General features: G+C 38.2%; 1 protein-coding gene across 1 annotated transcript; it reads left to right on the forward strand.

Moving 5' to 3' along the window:
* Positions 1 to 785: 785 nt before the first annotated feature.
* LOC140227644 (matrix metalloproteinase-18-like) lies at positions 786 to 21001 on the forward strand. The gene is made up of 9 exons (XM_072308062.1): positions 786 to 1114; positions 7500 to 7780; positions 10006 to 10164; positions 10656 to 10849; positions 12458 to 12599; positions 13732 to 13989; positions 14825 to 15083; positions 19582 to 20201; positions 20997 to 21001. The coding sequence occupies exons 1-9, from the start codon at positions 786 to 788 to the stop codon at positions 20999 to 21001; spliced, it is 2247 nt and encodes a 748-aa protein (XP_072164163.1).
* Positions 21002 to 22766: the final 1765 nt, after the last annotated feature.

Here is a 22766-nt window from a genome sequence, read left to right on the forward strand (position 1 = left end):
TGGTGGTCTCTTTTTCATTGCTGTTTACCTAATACAATTGCTATGCCGGTAACTATCTGTTAACTTTTATATTGTCATCGAAGAGCTCTGTGACACATCTTATTACGTGATGACCTAGAAAAACAAATCGAGCTCAGCCGATCAATTTCCATCTGACATTATGCAGATGACTAAACTCGAATACAATGCAATGAATAATACCATCCAGGAGCGCGTTGGTAACAGGCCAGTTTCAACGTTCTAAATATAACGCCGGGCCTTCAGATGCAAAATTACGATCAAGTCACTTCGGAAAAGTTGAGAATGCTCATGATTATAATCTTATTTGCACTCTGTTCGCCAAGAGAGTTACATAATTCTTTCTTCTTTTTTTTATAATCATCTTAATTTCCGATAGATGACTGTCACTGAAGGCTGAAGCCATTCGCAGCCAATTTCTGAGCTCGAATTAGGGCGATGATATCAGGAGCCGCGTTCTTACTCAATCTCGAAAGTCTGCCTGCGCTTTGCCAGTCGTCTTCCGCAGAAGGATACTTAGATTCAATATCTGCTTTAAAAAGCGATAAAGGAGGGGATATGGGGACGACACAGAATTACTGAAATGTCATATGAGAGTTTTCATTCTGTGTGAGCTGACCTAAATATCAACTTGCAAAAAAAAACCATCTAATCCTCTGATCCACCTGGTCAATTTTAGCTTCTCAGTTAATTTGCTTTCATTTCTCCAATGACTCGTTATCATTCAACATTAACCTTTGTCCCGTTTCTTTCTAACGTTGCTACAGATGTTTCTGGAGTCGTTCGGCTACATGAAGAAACACGCCCCGTCACACTTAGTAACTAGAGAGGAGATTAAGCCGCACCTTGCTAGAATGCAACGATTTTACAACATTCCTGAAACCGGCGAGCTCGACGCCATGACGATGTCGATGATGAGGCGGCCCCGGTGCGGGGTCAGCGACGTCAGCCTGGTCGATACGGCGGTGGAAGGGGGAGACGCCGCGGCCGCCTCCCCTGTCGAGGGGAACAAGTACAGTTTGTTCATCCAAGCAAGGCGGAAGAAGAGATACACCCTATCGGGAGCGAAGTGGGCCAAAAACACAATCACTTACAGGTAATAATTGTTAAATGGCGGTATCTAAAAAACACACAAAGATTCAGGTTGTCAAGATAGCTGGCAAAAAAACAAAATGGAGGGAGGCTACATGAACACATCATTGTCATTTGCGTGTCAATGCTCTTACCAAGACCAAATTCAATTTATTTTGTAAGATATGGGAGGGGTGTGGTGACAATGCACCAGCATCAGGAATTCACAACTCATCAGCACTTTAAGGTGATGAATACCAGTGATGATGTTACAGAGGAATTGTGTTGTCGATGCAACTCAGAAACGAGCTGAAGCATCGGCAACAATTTTTTTTGGTGCTTTTTTTGTTTGTTTATTTGATTGTTTGTTGTTGTTTTTTGCCTCATCTAAGTTCAAACTGTCAGAAACACGCAATTGAAATTAAGTACTGGTAAGTTAATCTTAACTTATATCAACTTTTCATGACAATGACACACAGACCATTCGGACATCTCTTTTTACAAAATTTCAGACATAGGACACCGATTATGTAGGTCAACCAATAGGCAAGTGACAAAAGCAAAATACGAGATTCTTTCTATAAGATATATTACTTTTGTTTAGTTTTTTATTTTGGTTTGATAGGAATTTATTTCCACTTTGTATTCACATAAACAATAAGCAAGCATATCGAAGTTACAATGAATATTACTGAACAATATCATTAGATTTTTGTTGATGGACAAAAATACTAGAAATCGAAACGTATATTCTAATAACATTATAGTACATTACATTGCAACAAATGTTAGTCATTAGAACCAAAGTGGGAAAGCGTAAATCAAAAGTAAGTTGCACTCCTCTTTTCCTCAAAACTGGCAGACAATAAATATGACTTTTTGATAACATAGTCAAGTGCAGCTTTAACATTAGCGATCTGGACCACGTATCCCATGTATCCGGAACTTGAAACAATTGTTTCAATTTCGATAAATCGCTTCGATAAACAGCATGTTTGTATGTTGTAATATAGCCGTGATGATCTGGCGTTGTACTGAGAATCCAGGTTCAGCTCTATAGTTCTTGAAACACCTGTGGCACAATGTTGCCTAACCAATTATTAGTATACCCCCTTACATAGGGTGAGTAATCCGCCGACGCGGTGTAATAGCAAAGCTGCAGCTGCTAATAATGCAAAGAGTCATCTTGTATCATTCAACAAGGAACAGACTTTGCTAAGAAAATCGGGTCCAGGTATTCGTTAGAAGACTCGACAAATCAGGGAGGTGGGAAGTCCACCTCCCTGGACAAATTAAGGCACCCGTGGGTCGACACGCGCAGGCGACAAATCTTACAAGAACCATTTGTAATTTAGCTCTTTTCTTTTTATTATTTTTCCAACCAGAAATTTGACTGTAATCGTTTTCGACACGACAGTTTCTCAACGTTTCAGTACAGTCCTTTTTTCGGGAGATATGGGGCAGGCCATGTAGGTACGCGATTTCCCTCCTAACCAAAACCTCATAGCGTAAACAGGGCCTACGTTCTTGAAGCAGATAATGTCGGTGATCATTTCATAACTGTAGAGTGCATGGTGAAATGACTAACTACATCACCTTTCATGCAACTTTCTCTCTTCCCCTCCCTCGTCCTCGTTTTCTCTTTCTCTCTCTCTCTTTCTCCCCCTGTCCTTTTTTTTTTCTCTCTCTCTCTTTCTCCCCCTGTCCCTCCGCTCTTTCTAGCTCTTTATCTTTTTATTTTGGAAGCAACCAATAATATTGTTATCCCACAAATTCCGATTCATCAATGCAATCCACCCTCTATGAAAGAAGAAGGGTTTTGCGGGGGGGGGGGGGGGATGGTTGAATTTCCGGTCACATCTTTCAGAGAAAATATACTCCTTGGAGTGATGTGCACTACATATGAACAACCACGCACGCGCACCCGTTTGATAAAAAAACCTCAATAAAATAAAATAAAAATTTCAAAAAATTTCAAAATCGTTAAGGAATGGAGGCAGTTATAAACGTTTCAATGGCTAACAAAAGAAACACCTTTTTCCTGTTTTAACCATGCTCATAGCGATGCTTGTCAAATGTAACTTCTTTTGTGTAATATTTGATAACATGAAATATCTTTTCAGGTAAAATTTCTAGTTTGTTAAAAAAAAAATTCTATGCTTTATAAAACGAAAATCATTGATTTAGGCAAGGGACTATACTCAGTGTAAAGTAATGATCCTGCAGCTCCATACAGCTTCCATTCTGATTTACCGTGGCAGATCCCCTGTGCTAGATTATCTCATATAAGGTGTGAAAAAATGTGTTCCATTAGGCCTCATGGAACACCCTTCTCTGGGATTAAAGTAGAACTACTCCCTTGTATACATGATACTTTCACTAATCGATTTGCACTAAATAAATTAATTGCCGAATATAATCTGTCACCGGCTTAAATCCTGCTAAAAAGGATCCATAAAGGTTTTGATAGGAAGCTAAATGGTGAAAGAGTAATCACGTGTTAAAGAAAATTAAAAAAAAAATCGCTTACTGTCAAATACATCTCCTTCACAAGTAAGAAATATCCGTCAATATACAAAAACGTCTTATCTTGTGGACTACTAACATTATTCGTGTTATTGTTTCATGCTATATGTCATGAGAAAAAAGTGACAATAAAAATGAAAACGGCACAGTGCCGTATTTGTTACTTGCTCAATTCAATTCAAGTCAAGTCAATGCAAATCAATGGTAATCTATAAGGTGTGAATTTATGTTCCGTTGGGCCTCATGCAACACCCGTCGTCGAATTAGTGCACCGACTGGGATTAAAGGAGGACTACTCCCTTACACATGATACTTTCACTAATCGATTGCACTAAATTAATGATTTGCGGAATATAATCTCTCATCGGCCGGCTTTAATCCTGCTAAAGAGGATCCATAGACATTTTAATAGGAAGCTAAATGGTGAAAGAGTAATCATGTGTTTAAAAAAAAAATGAAAAATTGAAAAAAAAAAACAAAATCTCGCTTACTGTCAAATATATCTCGTCTGATTGCTTCATGCTACATGTCAAGAGAAATTGAAGAAAATGCCCATTAAATTGAAAACGGCACAGTGTCGTATTTGTTACTTCCGCCTTTGCTTCGATAGAGTATCTTATATGAATAGTGGATTTAATCTTGGAACTACGTAGTAACGTGCAGGCACACGCAGAGTACATTGCAATCAGTCGTGTTATATGACTGCTCACGAATACGCCCTTATGTTAGGCCTTATACACCCAGGGAATTTGTTTAATGTTCTAGTGATTATTTTTTTTTATTGCCCCTCATATTCCTTAGTGAGGTGTGATAGTTCATCAACACTACCTCTTCAACGACTGACAATGCGGATTTATCATTCTATTTCCCTTCCAGCACATTTGCGCCATTGTTTTCTTTCTCAATATCCAACCCAAACATCTCACGGAATATTTGTATGAGATCCAAAATAATGCATCATGCGCATTTCAGCCACATCATTGTTTTAAATCTGAAAAGTGTACATACTGAGCTCCAGAAAAAAAACAAACGGTTAACTAGCCTTTAAATCGTGAATTAGCTAAATCCGGTAATGTTCCCTGAAACCTGTCTTCAACCTTCAGACCAGCAGTACGCAAGAGTACTTATTCAGCTGTTCAGAACATTATTTCAGAGACCTTATAGAAGCTCATTATTTTGGAAGTTAAACAAGAAAAAGCCAAATGTGAATTTGCTCAGTTTTAGATCGACCTCTTCCGTCGATCACGGAGAAAGAACTTTTCCGGTTGAATTTATATCAAGTAGATCTTAGTATGCAGCTTAGTGCCCCATTGTCAGAACGAGATAACCATCAAAGCAAAAAGCGACAGCTCGGCACTCTGTACGTGATTCACCGTCGTGAGATTTCCAGTTTCCCTGCGGAGAAACGTAACTTAAATACAATGTACAGCTTTTTCGAAAGTCTGTGAAGGATGGTAATAATTGTCATGAGTGTTGAACGTCAGCAGATCTTCGCTCAGGTCATGGATTGTTGTAGTGCACACATACTGTGGAATGTTCTTAGCTTCGATTCGATCAATGTAGAGCAATGTAGAGACGGTATATGGAGCACAGCGAAGTATTGACCGATTCGGGTTCGTTGAGGGCAGCAGACATTTTACGGCACAGGGCGCAGCCATAGTGGGTGTATCAGCGGACCCCCCCTGCTCTCCCCCACCCCCGGGCAACATGTTTACACGCACTTGTAACAAAGGTTCGCGCACTAAGCAAGCATTCGCGCACTCAGTACGAGACGCCTATTGGCTAAAGCAGTTTTTCATTCTGCGCGCGTGCTAGTGTAGGGAGAGGGGTGGGGGAGTGCGGAGGGGGGGTCGGCTGATACACCCACTATGGCTGCGCCCATGCCTAAAATACACATAGCGCGTCACAGAATCGGTCAATAGCCACGTAAGACTCAGAGTTTTACCTTGCTGCATTCACATCGTTCACGTTTAATGTAGGCCTTGAGCAAAAAGATCATATTTCCCAAGTGTCCATTTTGATGAGTTCGTCAAATTCGTTCGAGAATCTCTTTTCTTTGTCAATTTTAGTTCGTAGCCCTAACCAAAAATTTGATTATGCAACTTTTAGTATAAAGTTTTAGGAGAATATAGAACAGAGACATGGTTGCACTGATTTTTGGTTATAAAGTGCGCCCACTTATAATACACCCGCCCACACACAAACACTCACTCAGACATAAACTTCAGGTGTGTAACAACAAGAGAGCAAAAGTGATAATTGATTATTTTTCTTTTGTACTTAATTTCTTTTGCCATTCGTCAAGCGTTCCTCATGATGCTAGAAATATATTCTGTCTCTCATATCTCTCCTTGCCGGCCTCTTTGCGATGTAGGCCGAGTCGGATAGCCCACTCCAGTGTCACCCTAAATGCGCACGATGAAAATTATCTGTTTCCAAAAATACGTCGACAAGCTTTTCTTAATACTTGCGCTTCTACAGTGAACGACTGGTGAACTTTCGACTCTCCTATATACCCAGGTCGGTCGGGAAAAGAAGTCGTAACTCAAACCCATCTTGAGCTAAAGGGTAGACGGGGAAGAGCCCCTATCATGTTGATGATAGCGCATCACCCACCCCGATTTCAATGTGGCGTGAACCATTTTTTCGCGATTCCAATCCGACAAAGCAAAGTTTTATAAACTTAATTTCCCACAATCAGCCGGTTTCCGCTGCCTCGTAACATACCACAGAAATAGACAAAAAATAATGTTGCAAATACTACTCTAAAGACACACTTTGTTCGAATGACATGATAGCATGGAAACCAATTAGCAGCAAACATGCATTTTTTAATGCTTGGTTCGTTAGTGAGTTTGTTTGTTGCTGACACGCAAGCCCTCATCTTGAAAGACACTGAAAAGTTTGAATCTGCAAGTATGCTGCTGAGAAAAAGTCATTGTTGCCGCAATACATGGTTCTAAACAATCTAATAGCCCTTTAAAGCTTCGCGTGGCTCTGAATCATATCCCTAGATACTTTTCTTTTCATTTTTTTTGTGTATTTTTTTCTTATCTCCTTTGTTAGTTCAGGGTTCCTCTCGCCATAATTCCACCTTCCCATCAAGTACATTAAATCTGGCAGGTGTTTTCCTCATCTTTTGTGAACAATGATGAACATTATTGCACGTGGACGTACATTTAGGGGTGTGGGGTGTGTTTTTTACTCTAGAAAAAAAAAGAAAACCGGTCATTTTGTATGGCTCCACACCTGTTCATGTCACTGACGTATTTTCCATTCGATAAACGTATAATTGCATGATTCAAATCATCTTTTTCTTTTTGTTTCTTCATGCATAGTTACCATTTGTGGTACTTTTGATCACTTCATGTAATTGTCTATCACCATTATTATCATTGCGCAAGTGATTGTTAAAGCAATAGTAATAGCACTAAAAGTTGGAGAACTTTCAGTAATGGTACAGGTACTAGAAGTTGAAATAGCAATGACAGTAGTAGTAGTAGTATAGTAGTGCAGAAGAAGTAGTGATAGTAGTAGTAGTAGTAGTAGTAGTAGTAGTAGTAGTAGTAGTAGTAGTAGTAGTAGTAGTAGTAGTAGTAATAGTAGCAGTAGTAGTAGTAGTAGTAGTAGCAGTAGTAGTTGTGGTCGTAGCAGTTGTTGTTGTCGCTGTCGTTGTTGTTGCTGTTGTTGTACTATAGAAATATAGCAGTAGCAGAATAAGTGGCATCATGCTAGTTGTAGTAATTTAGAAGAAGTGATATCTGCTCCTACTAATATCAGCATAACCAATGGCTCTATTGTTATAGTGGTTTGATAATTAATAGAATCAAGGTCAATATGAGTGTGTTTCGCATGTTTCCCTCTCGTCTTTTCCCCCGTCCCAGCTTCGACAACTACACGCCGGACTTGCCGATCAATCTCGTTCGACGATCCGTTCAGGACGGACTGAAGGTGTGGAGTGACGTCACGCCGCTTAGGTTCCGCGAGGTCAGCTACGGGCAGGAACCCGACATCCACATCCTGTTCGCCGCCGGCGAGCACAACGACGAGTACTCGTTCGACGGACCTGGAGGGACGCTGGCACACGCTTTCTACCCCGGCCAGGGACTCGGAGGGGACGCGCATTTTGACGAAGACGAAATGTTCACAGCCGGCACTCACGAAGGTTGGTATACGGACGCGATATTAAAAGCACTTTGTTTGTTTGTTTGTTTGTTTGTTTGTTTGTTTGTTTGTTTGTTTGTTTGTTTTTTCTTTCTTTTTTTTATCTGACAAGAGAGCGGGATAGCCCATATTAAGGGTATAATAGAAGGAATGTCAAATGAAAATTTATGTACATCAACAAAATAAAGTATAAAGACCGCAATAGATTGTTCTCGAAGCTAAGAAGCTCTCCCCGTCACTTCCATTTTTTCTTGCTATTAATTCTATATAATCATCAATATCATCATTATCATTGTTACAACAACGGCCGGATGAATATGATTAAAAAAAAAGTTAACAAGTTAATATGGAGAGTTACTTAACATATCATTTTGTAGTTATGATTATACATGTAGTTTGAAAGATGTTAACGTGGCTGAACATTGCAAGTGCCATGTTACCTATCAATACACGTGCTGTCAATGGCAAATATACATACTGAGAGGATGAGACTTCAATAGTAAAAGTGATTTAGAAGCTCCTTTAATTGACACATTTAAGTAATTAGCAAGTTTGTTAGCAAGATTTTGACACCAGTCCTTACCCCAGAAGCGATATTCATGTTGGCAAAATGATACCGCTGTTTCATGTTTGGGTGTGAACGTGACGAAATGACTCTTAAATATGAAGAGACATTTGGGGTTCAGTTAAAGGATTAACACGTCAGCAAGCATTCAGATAACATGCGCATAATTATGTGCACACATCACCTCTCAATACCGGTTACGCATGGAGTTCATTCGTGCGTCGCTCCAGATCGGTACAACCGCGTTGCCATGGCGATCTCAATTACCGGGAAATTAGTAAATCCTTGGGAGAAGGGGGCGGGGGAGGGGGGTAACGGAGCCAGGATGACACCATTCTCAGGGAAGCGATGGGGGCGGAAGTCACCTCCTCCTTTGCCCAGGAAAGTTAACCCAAGCAAGCCGAGGAGGGATTCCAAACTACCGGTTCTGTCAAAGGCCGATTCTCACTTTCAACGACTGGGGAGGACCAGAAGAACGGGGGATGATGAGGAAGCGAGGAGGGCACTAGACAATTTTAGTACGAATGTCAAACGGCATTAAACCCTGAGTCATATTTGATTAAATGGCTGTCTCCTTCGCGGCTTCGCCGTCACTCTGAATACACATCGACTCAGTGTTGTGCAGGAATTTCTCGAGTTAATTGCTCTGTTATTCAAGACTGCAAGGGGTTTGGAAGAAGGTGGTAATCAGAGCAATCTTTACTTTAGAACATATACCCCATATCCAAGAAATTAATATGAAAGGGACAAAAATATTGATTTGGCTTCTAGAAAATCGAACATTATAATGCCACTGAAATGAGTAAACTATGATTGCCAAATTTTGGGAGTACATTTGTTTCAAATACTATACACAGACATAGATGAAGCATATCTTCCAATTTTGCCGTCTGCGGTAGTCTAGCAGCTTATCTTTATTCTCCTTTAGAATCAAACAGTCTCCAATTTAAAGAGTGATAGAGTAACTCCAGTTTTGCCCTATGCAATATGGTCTGCTATCAGGGCGATAAGGATGCGCATAAGGAAGATCTTGTTTTGCATGTCCAGCATTTTCTCATAATCTTGGTTGTCTGCTTGTCTTGATTTCACTTAACTACTGGTTGCATAAACAAGAAACTTCTCAGATAGTGAGGCTGGGGTATACAGACTGTAGCAATAAGTTAATTATTTGCATATCTATACCAGAACAGGCTTGTGTCTGGAAATTATCGTAACCCTTTCTCGCTGGCTCAACTCAGACAGAAAAATGTCAATTTTCCCGAAAGATACGCCTGACTAGCATTTTCGCCCGAAATTCACATTGAGGATGAAATATCGCTATTAGAAATACATGGAAAGTTTCGAGGAGTTTGGTGGTAAAATAAGGTGGATACGCTGAGGTGAACTTTCGGGAGTTTTTTTTTTTTTTTCTTTCGCTTCGCACAGTGGTTCAATGACCATTACAAATTCAAATGCTTTTGCTTCTTATCACGGAGTCAATTGTACCCTATCGCCGATCCCGGGACTATTTGAAGCAGGACCATCCAGCTCAACCTGCTACTTACTTATTTCACCGTGAGAGGGCGCTGATATTCTGGGAAGCCAGACTCAATCCACTGTAGCTCCATGGTATCACTGTGCCCACATTGCCATTCACTCCTATTATGGTTACCTCTTTCCAGGCACAAACCTATTTTTTGTCGCTGCCCATGAGCTGGGCCACAGTCTCGGCCTGGGCCACTCTGACGTAGCAGGGTCGTTGATGGCGCCCTATTACCAAGGCTATCAACCGAACTTTCGGTTGCCGGAAGACGACCGCTTGGCCATTCAAGAACTCTATGGTAAATATGACCTACTTGGGTGTTTCTTTCTCATTTGTTGATATTTCAATGTAAAGAGTAATAAGTTACAATTTTTGTAAGTTAAGTGACACAACTTTGCTTCCTATCGTTACAGCGTCAAACGCTAGAATGCGATCAGATATATTGAAAAAGCCAATGAAATAGAAATACGCTAGAATCTTAATATTCGAGTCACTTTGTTGTGTTTCTACAAGTTTGCCATAAAAATAAAAAATAAAAAAACCTTTGGTGGTGAAATGTTCATCACCAATCAAACCTGAACAATGCTGAATCTTCACAATTCTCTGTGATTTTTTTTGTTTTGTTTTAATGTCATCATTTAGATACCAATCTATAAATTAGTTACCATATCTTTGCATTTGTGATACTTTTTGGGGGGACTGGAGGCTGAGAATGAATGTTCAATTATTTGTCTTTTTCACTGACACATACAACCCCCCCCCCAAAAAAAAAAAAAAAAAAAAAATCAGGTCCAAATCCAAATCCCGTTCCACCCTATCGACCGACCAGAAGTCCTTACTATCCCGGGCAGCCGACTCAATATCCTGGAGGAGGAGGAGGAGGAGGAGGAGGAGGAGGAGGAGGAGGAGCTCCTCGAGGCAGCATCTGCAGTGTGACCTTTGACGCCATTGCCAATTTGAGGAATGAACTCTTCCTCTTCAAGGTACGTGGGAATGAGTGAGCTGAAAAGAGAACTACCTCGATCATGATAATCTGCTGTTGGAAATTCTATTTCGAATCTAAGGCATTTGTAAAATTAAAATATAGTGTCTTTCATGGCTCTTCATCATTTTTCAAATAGAGTATCAAAGAATGCGCGTTTAAACTGATGAGACCCCGTTGCAGGAGAGCTTCACGATCACTTAAACACAAAAAAGAGTGACCAAACTATAAAAAAAAAACACAATCAGCAGCAGTTAAGAGGTTCCTCAATGGCAATTGAATTGAAAAAAGAGGGTTTGAAACAAGCAAGTACCTGTACATCACTTGATATAAACCTGCAAATGAACACGAAACTTTGTAAACTATGTTGGATTCTGCTTTTGCCATGTACAGTGATGTATGTCTTTTTAATAACAGTTAATACAGATATTTTAAAAGTTAAAAGAGAGAGAAAAAAGCAAATTGAAACTTGAAGATAATTGCCTATTGCATCACTTATGTCAATCTGTAAATACGCAGGGAGTTACAACGTTTCGTAATTTCTTTTAAATTGTGATTGATATACCTAACAAAGCAATACGCTCCTTGTGATTGTTTTGTTGTAACCCATTGAAGACGAGTGAAAGGGCTCTAATTGCATCCAACTTTAGGGGCTTGGTATGGACTCCTCCACCTTTCGGGGAGATCCGTGTTACTATCGCGCCAATCCGCGTTAGAGACGTGTTCAAAACGTGTTGAGAACGTAGTCACGTCGCGTTTAATTGCTTTCCGCCGTCGTTGGGACACGGTTCACGGCTGTTTGAGAACCGTCATGAACCGCCATCTAAACCGGCGATGTGTGATCGCCCCTGAACTGATACAACATTGTCTGTTCAAATTGATGAAATTCTTCCGTCGAGTTGTTTACATTGCAACTGACAGACAAATTGCCCCTGTGCATCGACTCAAATAAGCACTGAATTGATCAGTGTTTTGGTAGCAAACCATAATAAAAGAAATTATGGCCATGCATACTCGAGCACGATTCGAACCTACGACCTCCTGATCACCGGTACTGGGGAGGTGTCTTATCGACATGACCACCGAGCTTCCAGATAGTGTTGGTTTTAATTCCTATAGAAACAGATAGCATGCAGCGAGTACTACAGATAACATGCAGCGATCAGAAAGTATTGGGTTCGAATCCCGCTCGAGTATGTGTGCCCATAATTTCTTTTGTCATGGCTACTTGTACTAAAACGCAGGTCAATTCAGTGCTTATTTACTTTGATGTAGGGCAGCGTAGTGTAAACATAATCTTATGAAACGATTGCAAAATCCTTACAAATTGAAAAATCTGAGCTCATTATGTTCTTCATAATATACAAACCTTGATTGTAAGAACACAATTTTTCAAAAAAAAACATGATCAAGAGTATTTTTTCATCCATTTGAACATCAGAGGTACAGATGTGTGTGTGTGTGTGTTTTGTTTGTTGTGTTTTGTTTCTTGTTTGTTTCTTGTTTGTTTGTTTATTTGTTTGTTTGTTTGTTTGTTTTAATTGAGCTGGCAGTGTGTAGTCATTTATTAAGTCACGATTATGTTTCTGTTTTTCTTACCTCCGTTCAGGGTGCTGACATGTGGCGGATTGGGAGCAATGGTCAGATGTTTCCCGGCTATCCAATCAGAATCGCATCCTTCTTCAGCAGAGCCCCGAGTAATATTAACGCCGCCTACGAAAAACAAGACGGAACCACTGTCTTGCTAAAGGGTGAGGTTGTTATCCCGTTCCGGCAATGTGATTAGCGAGCTTTAGATCTGCGACGCGAACGCTAAGATTACGCAACCTCCAGGGTTGAACAATGGAAACAGCTGATTCTCGCATGTGTATAACGCAATTCTCAGTATAGTTAGCGTTAGTGTCGCAGATGTAAAGGTCACTGTTATGTGTATGATGTGAGACCATGATAACAACATGTTCACCTAAAAGTAGAAATGCAAATGTAAACTCCAAGGCTGACTATGTATTTTTTATCCTGAATCAGTGCCGGATCGGCGGGGGGGGGGGGGGGGGGGGGGGGGCGCACGGGGCGCGCGCCCCCTCTTCATTTTTTTATTGAAACAAAAGAAATAAAAAGCAACAGTGATCGGGTATCGGGGGCGTACGTGCGCTCCCTTTAATTTTGTAAAGGTGCCTCCCCTTAACGGAAATATGGATCCGCCCCTGTCAATAATGAACTGATTTCTTGTAACATACCATGAGAACGTGAAATCAAAATGAAGTCAAATGACAATTCATAAGTTAACTATGCTTTATGCTCGATATCTCAATATACACGGAGTACGTTCGGTTCGCTCTTTCCTGTGAAGTTCCAAAGAATATGATTATATCACAGTATTGAAAGACACGAAGATATGGCTCTGAAGATTTTGTGTAGGATTAAACATGTTTGAACTCGAAATATTTCTGTCGCAAGGACGCGTCTCTTTTCCCAATTCTTTGCCGGACGTGAATGTGTCTGACAAAATTTGCGCAAAAGGATTATTCTTTCTTTCGTATCCAAAGCAATGTATGAAAAATTGATTTGATTGATTTTGATTTTATTTCTGAACTTCTTGTTCATACATAAATGAAATACAAAGTCAGTGAATTATTCAGATAAGATTTTAAACATTGTCCAGCTTTCAATGGAAAATGACGTAATCCTGTCACCTATCTTTGCAGATCGACTTTTGTAATATTGTCTGGTAAGTGAATATGAAGTGAATATTAAAACCTGTATCATGTTTTGAGATCTTCATACATGTACTTCGTAATTCAGTCTATGCGAATAGCAAGGGGTTTTGAAAACGTAGTCATGTTCTACTTTGTAACTGGGATTTGTTGCATCTCTGCTCACCAGGTTCAATGTATTGGGAGTATAACGGGTTGAACCTCAAGCCCGGTTTCCCGCGGCCTCTCAGAGTCATGGGGTTGCCTAACAACGTAGAGGGCGCCTTCAGTTGGCCGCCCGACCAGATGATCTACTTCTTCCGGGGTGAGGATTACTGGGGAATGTTCAGCTACCAGATGGGAGTCGATCTGAACGAATATCCACGAAACGTTCAGGATGATATACCGGGACTCCCCCCTCGAATCGACGCCGCTTTCTCATCCAAAGGTATGATTTCACGTTCTCTCAGAAGACATCTATGCAAATTATCTCTTAGATGATTCCTGTATTTACTACATATGTAATACATGTACATGTATGATATGGAGAGAAACAAAAGACAAAAAATTTAAAGCATGAGATGAGCTTATAATCATGCTCATAATGTTTGTTTATTTGTTTGTTTCAGTTGTTCTATACTCAACGTTTTAACAAATAAACCACAAACATAACAAGAAATTACATGACTGAATTGTCGAATACAACAAATAAGAGAACGAAGACATGGGAAATTATGATGAAACTACATATGTTGTTAATCGACTTTTCGCCAGAAGATCTATTGAAGGCAATTATTATAAAAACGTGAAGAGGTCACAAATGATATTTAAAAAAAAAGTAATTCTAGCCCTCAGTGACTATACACTGTGTTTTGAGTACTAACGCTTCCTAATAAATTGCTGTGTATGATAATTGACTACATAGCAGATAATATGAAAATCTTTTTTTGATAAATAGTTTTAGATTACTTCATCATTTATCCATTATTATATTCGATATGTATATAGATTATTTAGACAGTTATGTGTGATATGTATTAATGTTGATGTAAACACAAAAGTGTAGTGTTAAATTACCATAGTGTATTCAAAATTTCTTGTACATAATAACTTGTTATAAATAAGAGAAAAACCGATATATTGTTTGATATCAAAACTAAACATTCTTTGCATCGACGTTGATGAGTATGATTGCGTGTGACAATTATTAGTAAATGGTTTGTTGATGTTGTTTTGTTCTGTTTTTGTTCTGTTTTTCATCCATGTCCTCATTTTGTTTGAAGGATCGACATACTTTGTTAGGAGAAACAAATACTGGCGCTACAACCACAACACTGGTGCTCTCGATCGCGGATTCCCGCGAAATTTTCATGCAGACTGGCTGGGCTGCGGCGGCAGACGACGCATGCGACTGATGAGTGGGCCAACTAACTCGACCTCCAACAGTCACAACGGCGCGCCCGTAACGTTCTTCCAACCAATCACAATAGGCCTATCGGTTGCAGTGACTATCGCGACTAAACTATTTATTTTGAAAGATGTGTATTATATATGATACTCAAAAGAATGTAATGGAACTGAAAGACGATAATCAGATGTGAATCTTGAATTCAACTTCAATTCTTCAGTGAATTTAATGCTATAAAATATATACAATCATCAAAGAATGCTTCTTGGAAACTGCTCAGCATTCAATCCATGGAACTACAACAAGCTCCACGTTCAATCTACTCAAATTTAGTATTACGTAACTGTTGACAATGCCTTCTTCACAGGTGGGATTATTTCATAAACGCTTCAGATATAACCTTTACCAAGGCCCTATCGCTCTATGTGGGAGAGCGAATGGGGAAGAACGAAGCGAGCCCAACTGAGTGCGACGTTGCGCTATCATAGGCTGGACTTCCTTCGCTCTCCCGTTGTTGCCATCATACAGCGAGAGAGCCTTGTCAAAAGGCTATCTCAAGTTTAGCATGGAGGTATTACTGGGCGAGCTAGTACCTCCTTGGGTACATCCTCTTCTATGCAATAATATGTGCTTCGCTAGCTGTGATCTGTTGGAGGGCAGATTGAATTACAACAACTACTCATAGATATATTCTTTCACATCATTGACCATTTTTTTTTCACTGTCTATTAGTATTACGGAGACAATAATCAGATTCTTTGAGAATCTATTCCTATGCATCTTTTTTCTTTGTATTAGCACATGAAGTACAATACAATATGTAACTTAAATATTGAAGGAGCTTTGGGGAGACACTATATAGACGTTGAGGAGACAACAATTTTTGTCTCCTTAACGTTTTCAACTATATTATACCCCATTCAATCCATGCTTAACTGGTGACAATGTTTCATTCACGTTTTCCATACAGTGTCTCGCTAAAGCTGGATCCAGAGTTACGTTTTTTATAATACATACTTTATTTGTTTCCGCTGTGAGGAATGCTTCAAAAAACAATGATGTACATATCCTGTCGAACAAAATATAGTGTGATTCTCCCTTTTCGACTGCTAAGTTGTGAAGGAGTCATTTGTGACAGTACTTTCAGACATAACATTCACGAGAATGATAGCGAAACAAAAACGTAAGAAGGCATACATGTATTACAAAATTCAATAGCAATATCAATGCATAATCTGTGTGTGTTTGGTGCAGACGCACCTTCATGTGCCTTCGGAAATATACCTTACTGCACTGACTAATATATAATGTGCTAGTATTGCTTTATGATATGTACAAAGAGAACAGTTTATAATTTCTTCTCACAAATGTTATGAAATACATAATAATGCGTATACTGATGGCAAATCCACAAAATAGTTCAGAAATGTCCCTTAAACACTGTTAATTGGCTGCATGCTATATGCAGAAATATTGAAGCGTGATGTCATAGCTATTCCTCGCCAGGGAACTGTTTTACAAACAACCTCACCCTGGTCCAAGTATCTGTGAACACTATTGTTGCTATTAACCATGCTCCCACCTGGCTCCAACCCACTGCCCGAAGCCTGGTGTCAGGATATCTTGTTTGGAATCAGTATCATATTAAACTATAGCAAAAGACTGTGATATACCATCACTTTGGTACTCTATACGCCAATGTTCCTTGCATTTAAAATTCGCCTCTCAGCACGAATGATCACTAATCCTGCCAATAACAAAGCAGTTAATACAGGAATTTGTTCACGTCTTTACCACCCCATTAGTCCAAATCACAAAAATCGAAGTTTTTTTTTCTTTTTGTTTAATCTCAACTGTTATCACGTTCAGAAGTAATGAGATATACCGGAGTGTCCCTCTGAATGTAAAGGCGAGCATTTTGAACATTTTTTAAATATATTTTTTGAAAAGAGGGATGGGAGAGAAGGGCTTTGCAGACTCTGCATGTATTCTTCATTTGTTATTCTTGCTGTTGTTTTATGCTGCACTAAATTTCATGTGATTATACGGTATATAACATATTTTCGCCCCTTGGGACTCCATATACCATCTAGAAAAGAATCCAAAACAATAAAAGATTTGAAACATTTTAAGCTACTTATGGTACGATTCAGTGATTTAAATCTGCCAAGATGCAATGCACACATCCAGTAACACACGTCCAAAATCCATTGTCAAAAATTACTTGTTATACTATTTTCCACTATTCCTGTTGTAAAACTTTCGATTCCAAACTGAAGTGCAATACTATAAAGATATTGAATTGTAAAGAGTAATCCTATAATTGTCAATATATTGCCATTTATAACAATTACATCTATTTCTAATGTGATAATATGATTGACTTATATCAATGTGGCATTCTATTTTTTTTTGTGTGTGAATGCAAATAAAATATTTCTTTCTCAAATCAAACGATAGTCATAGTATTTCTAAATCTCTGTTTGTATGATATTGAAAAGAAAATCCTCTCACCAATGTTTAACAACACCCTATGCATGTGAATTGTTGTGATTGCGGAGTTCTGGTTTGTGAAGATATCTTTTGAATCTTCTACAAAATATATACTATAACTGATAATAATAGTTTCATGCCAAAAAAAAAAACAGTATTATCAATTCATAGTCTAATGTTTTTGCAGCTTAAAATGTATTCATAACGGCCAGTCCCCAAATATTTCTCATGCAGAAATAAAAAAGAAATAATAATTATAACTATCTTGAACAATACATTCATATCATATCATATCATTATTTGCAGACAAAAGTGTTGCGCCGTTCATGACATAGATTAATGTGTGTGAAACAGAGAAACAAAAAGATATGAGAGAAAAAAAAAGTACATCAAAACTTGAAAATGGGGGTTCATTATTCATGATGTACGTAGTAGTCAGAGCTAATTACAAGTGTGTGTGTGTGTGGTTTTTTTTTATGACAGAGAGAATACATGTTCCTAATATCCTTAATAGGGTCTGGGTTAAAAACTTACCTTTTTTATATAAAGAGAAATTAAGAGGATAACAGAAGAAAGTCAGAGAATGCAAAGCAAATCAAATGTGAGGACGCTATGCATACTGTACTTCATGTTGAGCAGTTGAGCATGATGACGCCAATACGCAAATGGCCGATTGTGTCCTGTAAGTTCAATGTATGGCGCAGTGAAGGGCAAAGCATTGGCGGAAGACAGGAGAAATTGCCATGTGAAGTTGACATGTTTCAGTTCAGCTCATTTCAGCTCAGTTCAGCTCAGTTCAGCTCAGTTCAGTTTAGCTCAATTCAGTTCAGTTTAGTTCAGTTCATTTAAGTTCAGCTCAGTTCAGTTCAGTTCATTTAAGTTCATTTCAGCTCAGTTCAGCTCAGTTCAGCTCAGTTCTGTTCAGTTCAGTTTAGTTCAGTTCATTTAAGTTCAGCTCAGTTCAGTTCAGTTCAGTTCATTTAAGTTCAGTTCAGCTCAGTTCAGTTCAGTTCAAGTTTAGTTCAGTTCAGTTCATTTAAGTTCAGTTCAGTTCAATTCATTACAGTTCAGTCAAGTACAGACAAGTTCAGTTCAGTTCTGTTGTATTATTACTCAGTTTTACTTTCATTTTCAAACATTATACATGTATAATCACAAACGATGAATTAACTTTACATTCCATGTAACATAAAGGCATATAACAATAAAAATGCATCTTCTTTCATAGAAGACTGGTAACGGGACTGCTAAAGACGAACTTGTATGTCCCTTTGCTTACAGTACAGTATACGCATGCATGAGCATACACGAATATTGAAGAAGACAGTGGAAATAGCAGGTATGAGGAATACAGAATGTAGAAAGCAGGAAACCAGCTGAGACTCAGACGGATTCCCATTCATGATCTTCATTTGTTAGCCATTTGTAAGACACGTTCAACCGAATAAAACCAATACACATATACAATACTGCATTTATAGTGTCAATTAATGCCATGTATATCAGCAGTGGCTGCCCAGGGTGTAGAGAAGATACCCTTGCCACTATACTATTTGAAGCATTTATGTCTGCATACAGTTACAATGACACTTTTTTTTTTTTTTTTGCCGCCGTGGTCTTGAGCGGTTTAACGGAATAACTCAATAGTTCGTCGACATTCCCCCCCCCCCCACGTCAGACTGGTATTCTCGCGACTGTGGTAGTGCAATACAACTTTGTTATGAAGGATAATACCAAAACAAACAAACAAACAAACAAACAAACAAACAAACAAACTAAGTAACTAACTAACAAACAAAACAGTGTTGACGAAATTATGGTCATTCTTATACCTCTTTTTTTAGTTTTGTTAGTTAATGGGGGGAGATCACGTGGCAACGGTAGCGACATGTTGAGTTTTTTTCTGAACTCGTACATTTCGGTCCAGAATCCAACTTTTGCTTGTCATGACTATTGTGATAGAATTAGTGTCAAATCCAAACTAAACGAACATGGATCAACTTAAAAGACCTACAGGACTTGATGTTAGCTCTCCAAGCAAGCCTTCAAGTGAAAAAATCCAAGCTGAATGACAGCGACAGCGACGTCTCTGGCACCACCGAAACCTCAACTGTCACTTCGCCCGTCCCGCTGGTGAAGCTATAGTCACAGAGGGTACCGGTGCTACATCAGAGCAGGCTCCAGTGTATCGTTTGAGAAACGTTTTGAGGACAAGATCGACAGCATGCTTGTCAAGAGGCTGGGTGAGTTGACTCTGAAACTGAATGAGCAAGGGGAGAAAATAAGCAGTCTGGAGAATGACTATGACAATCTTAAGAGAGAGGTTGCAGACCTTAGAGAGGAGAATTCCACCCTCAAAGCTGCTGTTGATGATCTAGAAAATCGCTCCAAGCGTAACAACTTAGTGTTGCATGGGGTCTCGGGGATGGGAGAAACGGAAGACTGTCGACAAACCATCGACACCGTTTTGCAGCAATTTGTGGGCCTGGCCTCATCTTCCTACTCCATTGAAAGGGTTCATCGGACCCCTACTCACCGTCATGGTCAAGGACAAGGTGGTCAGGTTAGAAATACCAAGCCTAGAATGATCCACGCATGTTTTTCATTATTCACGCAAAAAGAAAAGGTCAATGCAGAGTGCCTGAAGCGCTTCAAGGCTGAGGAGTACAAAAACCACAAACTATTCATCGCAGATGATCTGAGCAAGAGGGTGCGTAACCTACGCAAGAGCAGGATGGAGGATTTCAAGCGTCTCCGGGGTGAAGGAAACAAATCTTTTTTTCATATATCCGCCAAAGCTGGCTCACAAGGATCCAAATACTGGGAAGCTCGTTGTGCTGTGAATTGTGCTTTGTGTGTCGTCAGCTCATGTATTTCTTGTACATCATGCGAACATGTGTACTGTTCTGACAAGACTGACATTCATTTTCTTTGCTGCAATTACTCTTTGAAGTCTCTGTAAATATAGAGCACTGGTTTTCAAAGTTACTATGGCTCGTGCTGAGCATGTTTTTATTGACCTTTCAGAGATTTTTCCAAGAAATTAGTGACTTGTTGAACAGTTTCTTTTGTGCTTTTTAGTTCTGTTGAAATATCGTAGATTTTACTGTGTTCTATAGACTATAAATATACTCTTGATATTTGTTTGTTTTTAAAAGTTGGGCATTATTTTATGCTCTCAACACACGAGTTGGAGTCTCCACTGTTTTATTAAAAGAATTAAGGATTTTTATGGTCCTTGTTGGCCAATATTATTCCCTTGAAGTTGAGGTTCACAAGTTTAAAGAGAGAGTGTCTTTTTTATGATTGAAGTTCTGAAGATAACTTGGAAAGTTTGTTAATGAAATTATAAAAATATATAGGAAAGTTTGAAACCAAAAGGAAGGTAGGTTTTATCAATTTTTTTCTTCGTTTGAAAACTTTAATTTTTTCCATACTCATTTCATTATTGTATTCATTTATTTTTTGAATTAATAAGGGTACAAAAGGTAACATATAGAAAACATTGGACTAGGAATGTTCATTTTTATTTTATTTTTTTTTTTTTTGCTCAGAATAGTTACTAAAAGTATCAATAATGTGATGCCTCTGCTTTACATTTGTTGATTTTAGTTTTATTTTTCAAAAATGACAATTTTAGGCTATTCAGACGAAGGTATATGAAGTCCAATGGAAACTGTAGTAATAAGTTAAGATCCTTTTTAAAGGAAGCAACCTTTTTTGACACACTGGTTATGTTTTGCATTTGTTGGATTATGCTCTGTTGTTGCCGTAGATCTACATTGCGCTTTATAATGCAGGACCGTGTATTGATTTGGGGTCCTGCATTTCCATCTAGCGCGATTTTTGTCTTTTTTTTTTTGGTCACTATTAAATTTGCTTGTAGCTTTATTTCTTATGTTTTTCTTTATAGCAGTTGTAGAATTTGTTCATGAATGTGGTAGTATCACTATCAAGTTCAACAAAGAACTTGCCCTGACAGATGCAGTCTATGCCAATTGTTTGTTGATGAGTTACGTGCTTAATTTGAATACATGTATTATTTTCATTCTTGAGGTTGACCTATTTGTAAATTTTTTTACTTTTTATTCATTATGATGTTAAATATTTGTACATTTAATTGTCGTGGATTACAAGACCCTGTAAAGAGGAGAAAAGTGTTTTACTATATGAGAAATATTGAATCTAATATTATATTTTTTGCAAGAAACACACTCGGATGTATGTGATGAAAATTTTTGAAAAACTCAATGGGAGGAATCAGCCTGGTTCACAAATTATACATCTAATAGTAGAGGAGTGGCTATTTTAATTAGAAATTCAATCTCTGTTCAAGTAAAATCTATTAAGGATCCAAATGGTAGATATTTGATAATAAATACGGTTTAAAATGATATTCCTATTATTCTTGTTAATTTGTATGCCCCAAATAATGATGATCCTGATTTCTTCCTTGAAGTATTTGGTGAGATTGATAAACAAAGTGGTTCATCTATGTTGGAGGAGATTTCAATACAGTTATAGGAAATATGGATTACCACGGTAACAGACCTCATCATTCTAATATCAAAACTAGTGAAATGTTACCTGTTTTAATGGAAGATTTTTGTTTGACTGATATTTGGGAAAATTTCCATCCAGCATTGAGACAATATACCAGACACCAAAAAAAAAAAAAAAATCCAAAAGTTTTGTCCAAGTTGGATTTTATTTTGGTCTCAAATAATTTTGTTAATAAAATTATTGTGCAAAATCCAAAATTTTACCTGGAATACAATCAGATCATTCAGTGGTTTCCTTAGATTTCAAAGATAATCAGCCATTAAAAGGTAGATGATTTTGGAAATTAAATTGTCATTATTTATATCATGATGCTGATTTTGTAAATATCAATAATAATGATAATAATAATAATAATAATAATGATTTTTTAAATATCAAAAATAAAATAAAAGAAATTAAAGAACTGCACAAAGATGTAAAATGTAATCCTAATACATTGTGGAATACTTTAAAATGTATAATTATTGGTATTTGTATGGAATACACATCTAGAAAAAAGAAGGAAAGGAATAGAGAGAAAAGTAGATTACTATTATTGGAAATAGATAAAATTAAAGAACAGATTGGTAATAGCAGTGATAAAGATAATACACTCATTTTGGCTTTGGAAAAATTGGAAGAGAATTTAAATAAGATATATGACTTTGAAACCGAGGGCTTAATAATTCGTTCCAGAGCCCGTTGGCTGGAGGAAGGAGAAAAAGTTCTAAATACTTCTGTAATTTAGAAAATAGATCTGGGCAGAAAAATAATATTTTTTT

This window comes from Diadema setosum, chromosome 4, assembly GCF_964275005.1.
Source record: "Diadema setosum chromosome 4, eeDiaSeto1, whole genome shotgun sequence".
NCBI lineage: Eukaryota > Metazoa > Echinodermata > Echinoidea > Diadematoida > Diadematidae > Diadema > Diadema setosum.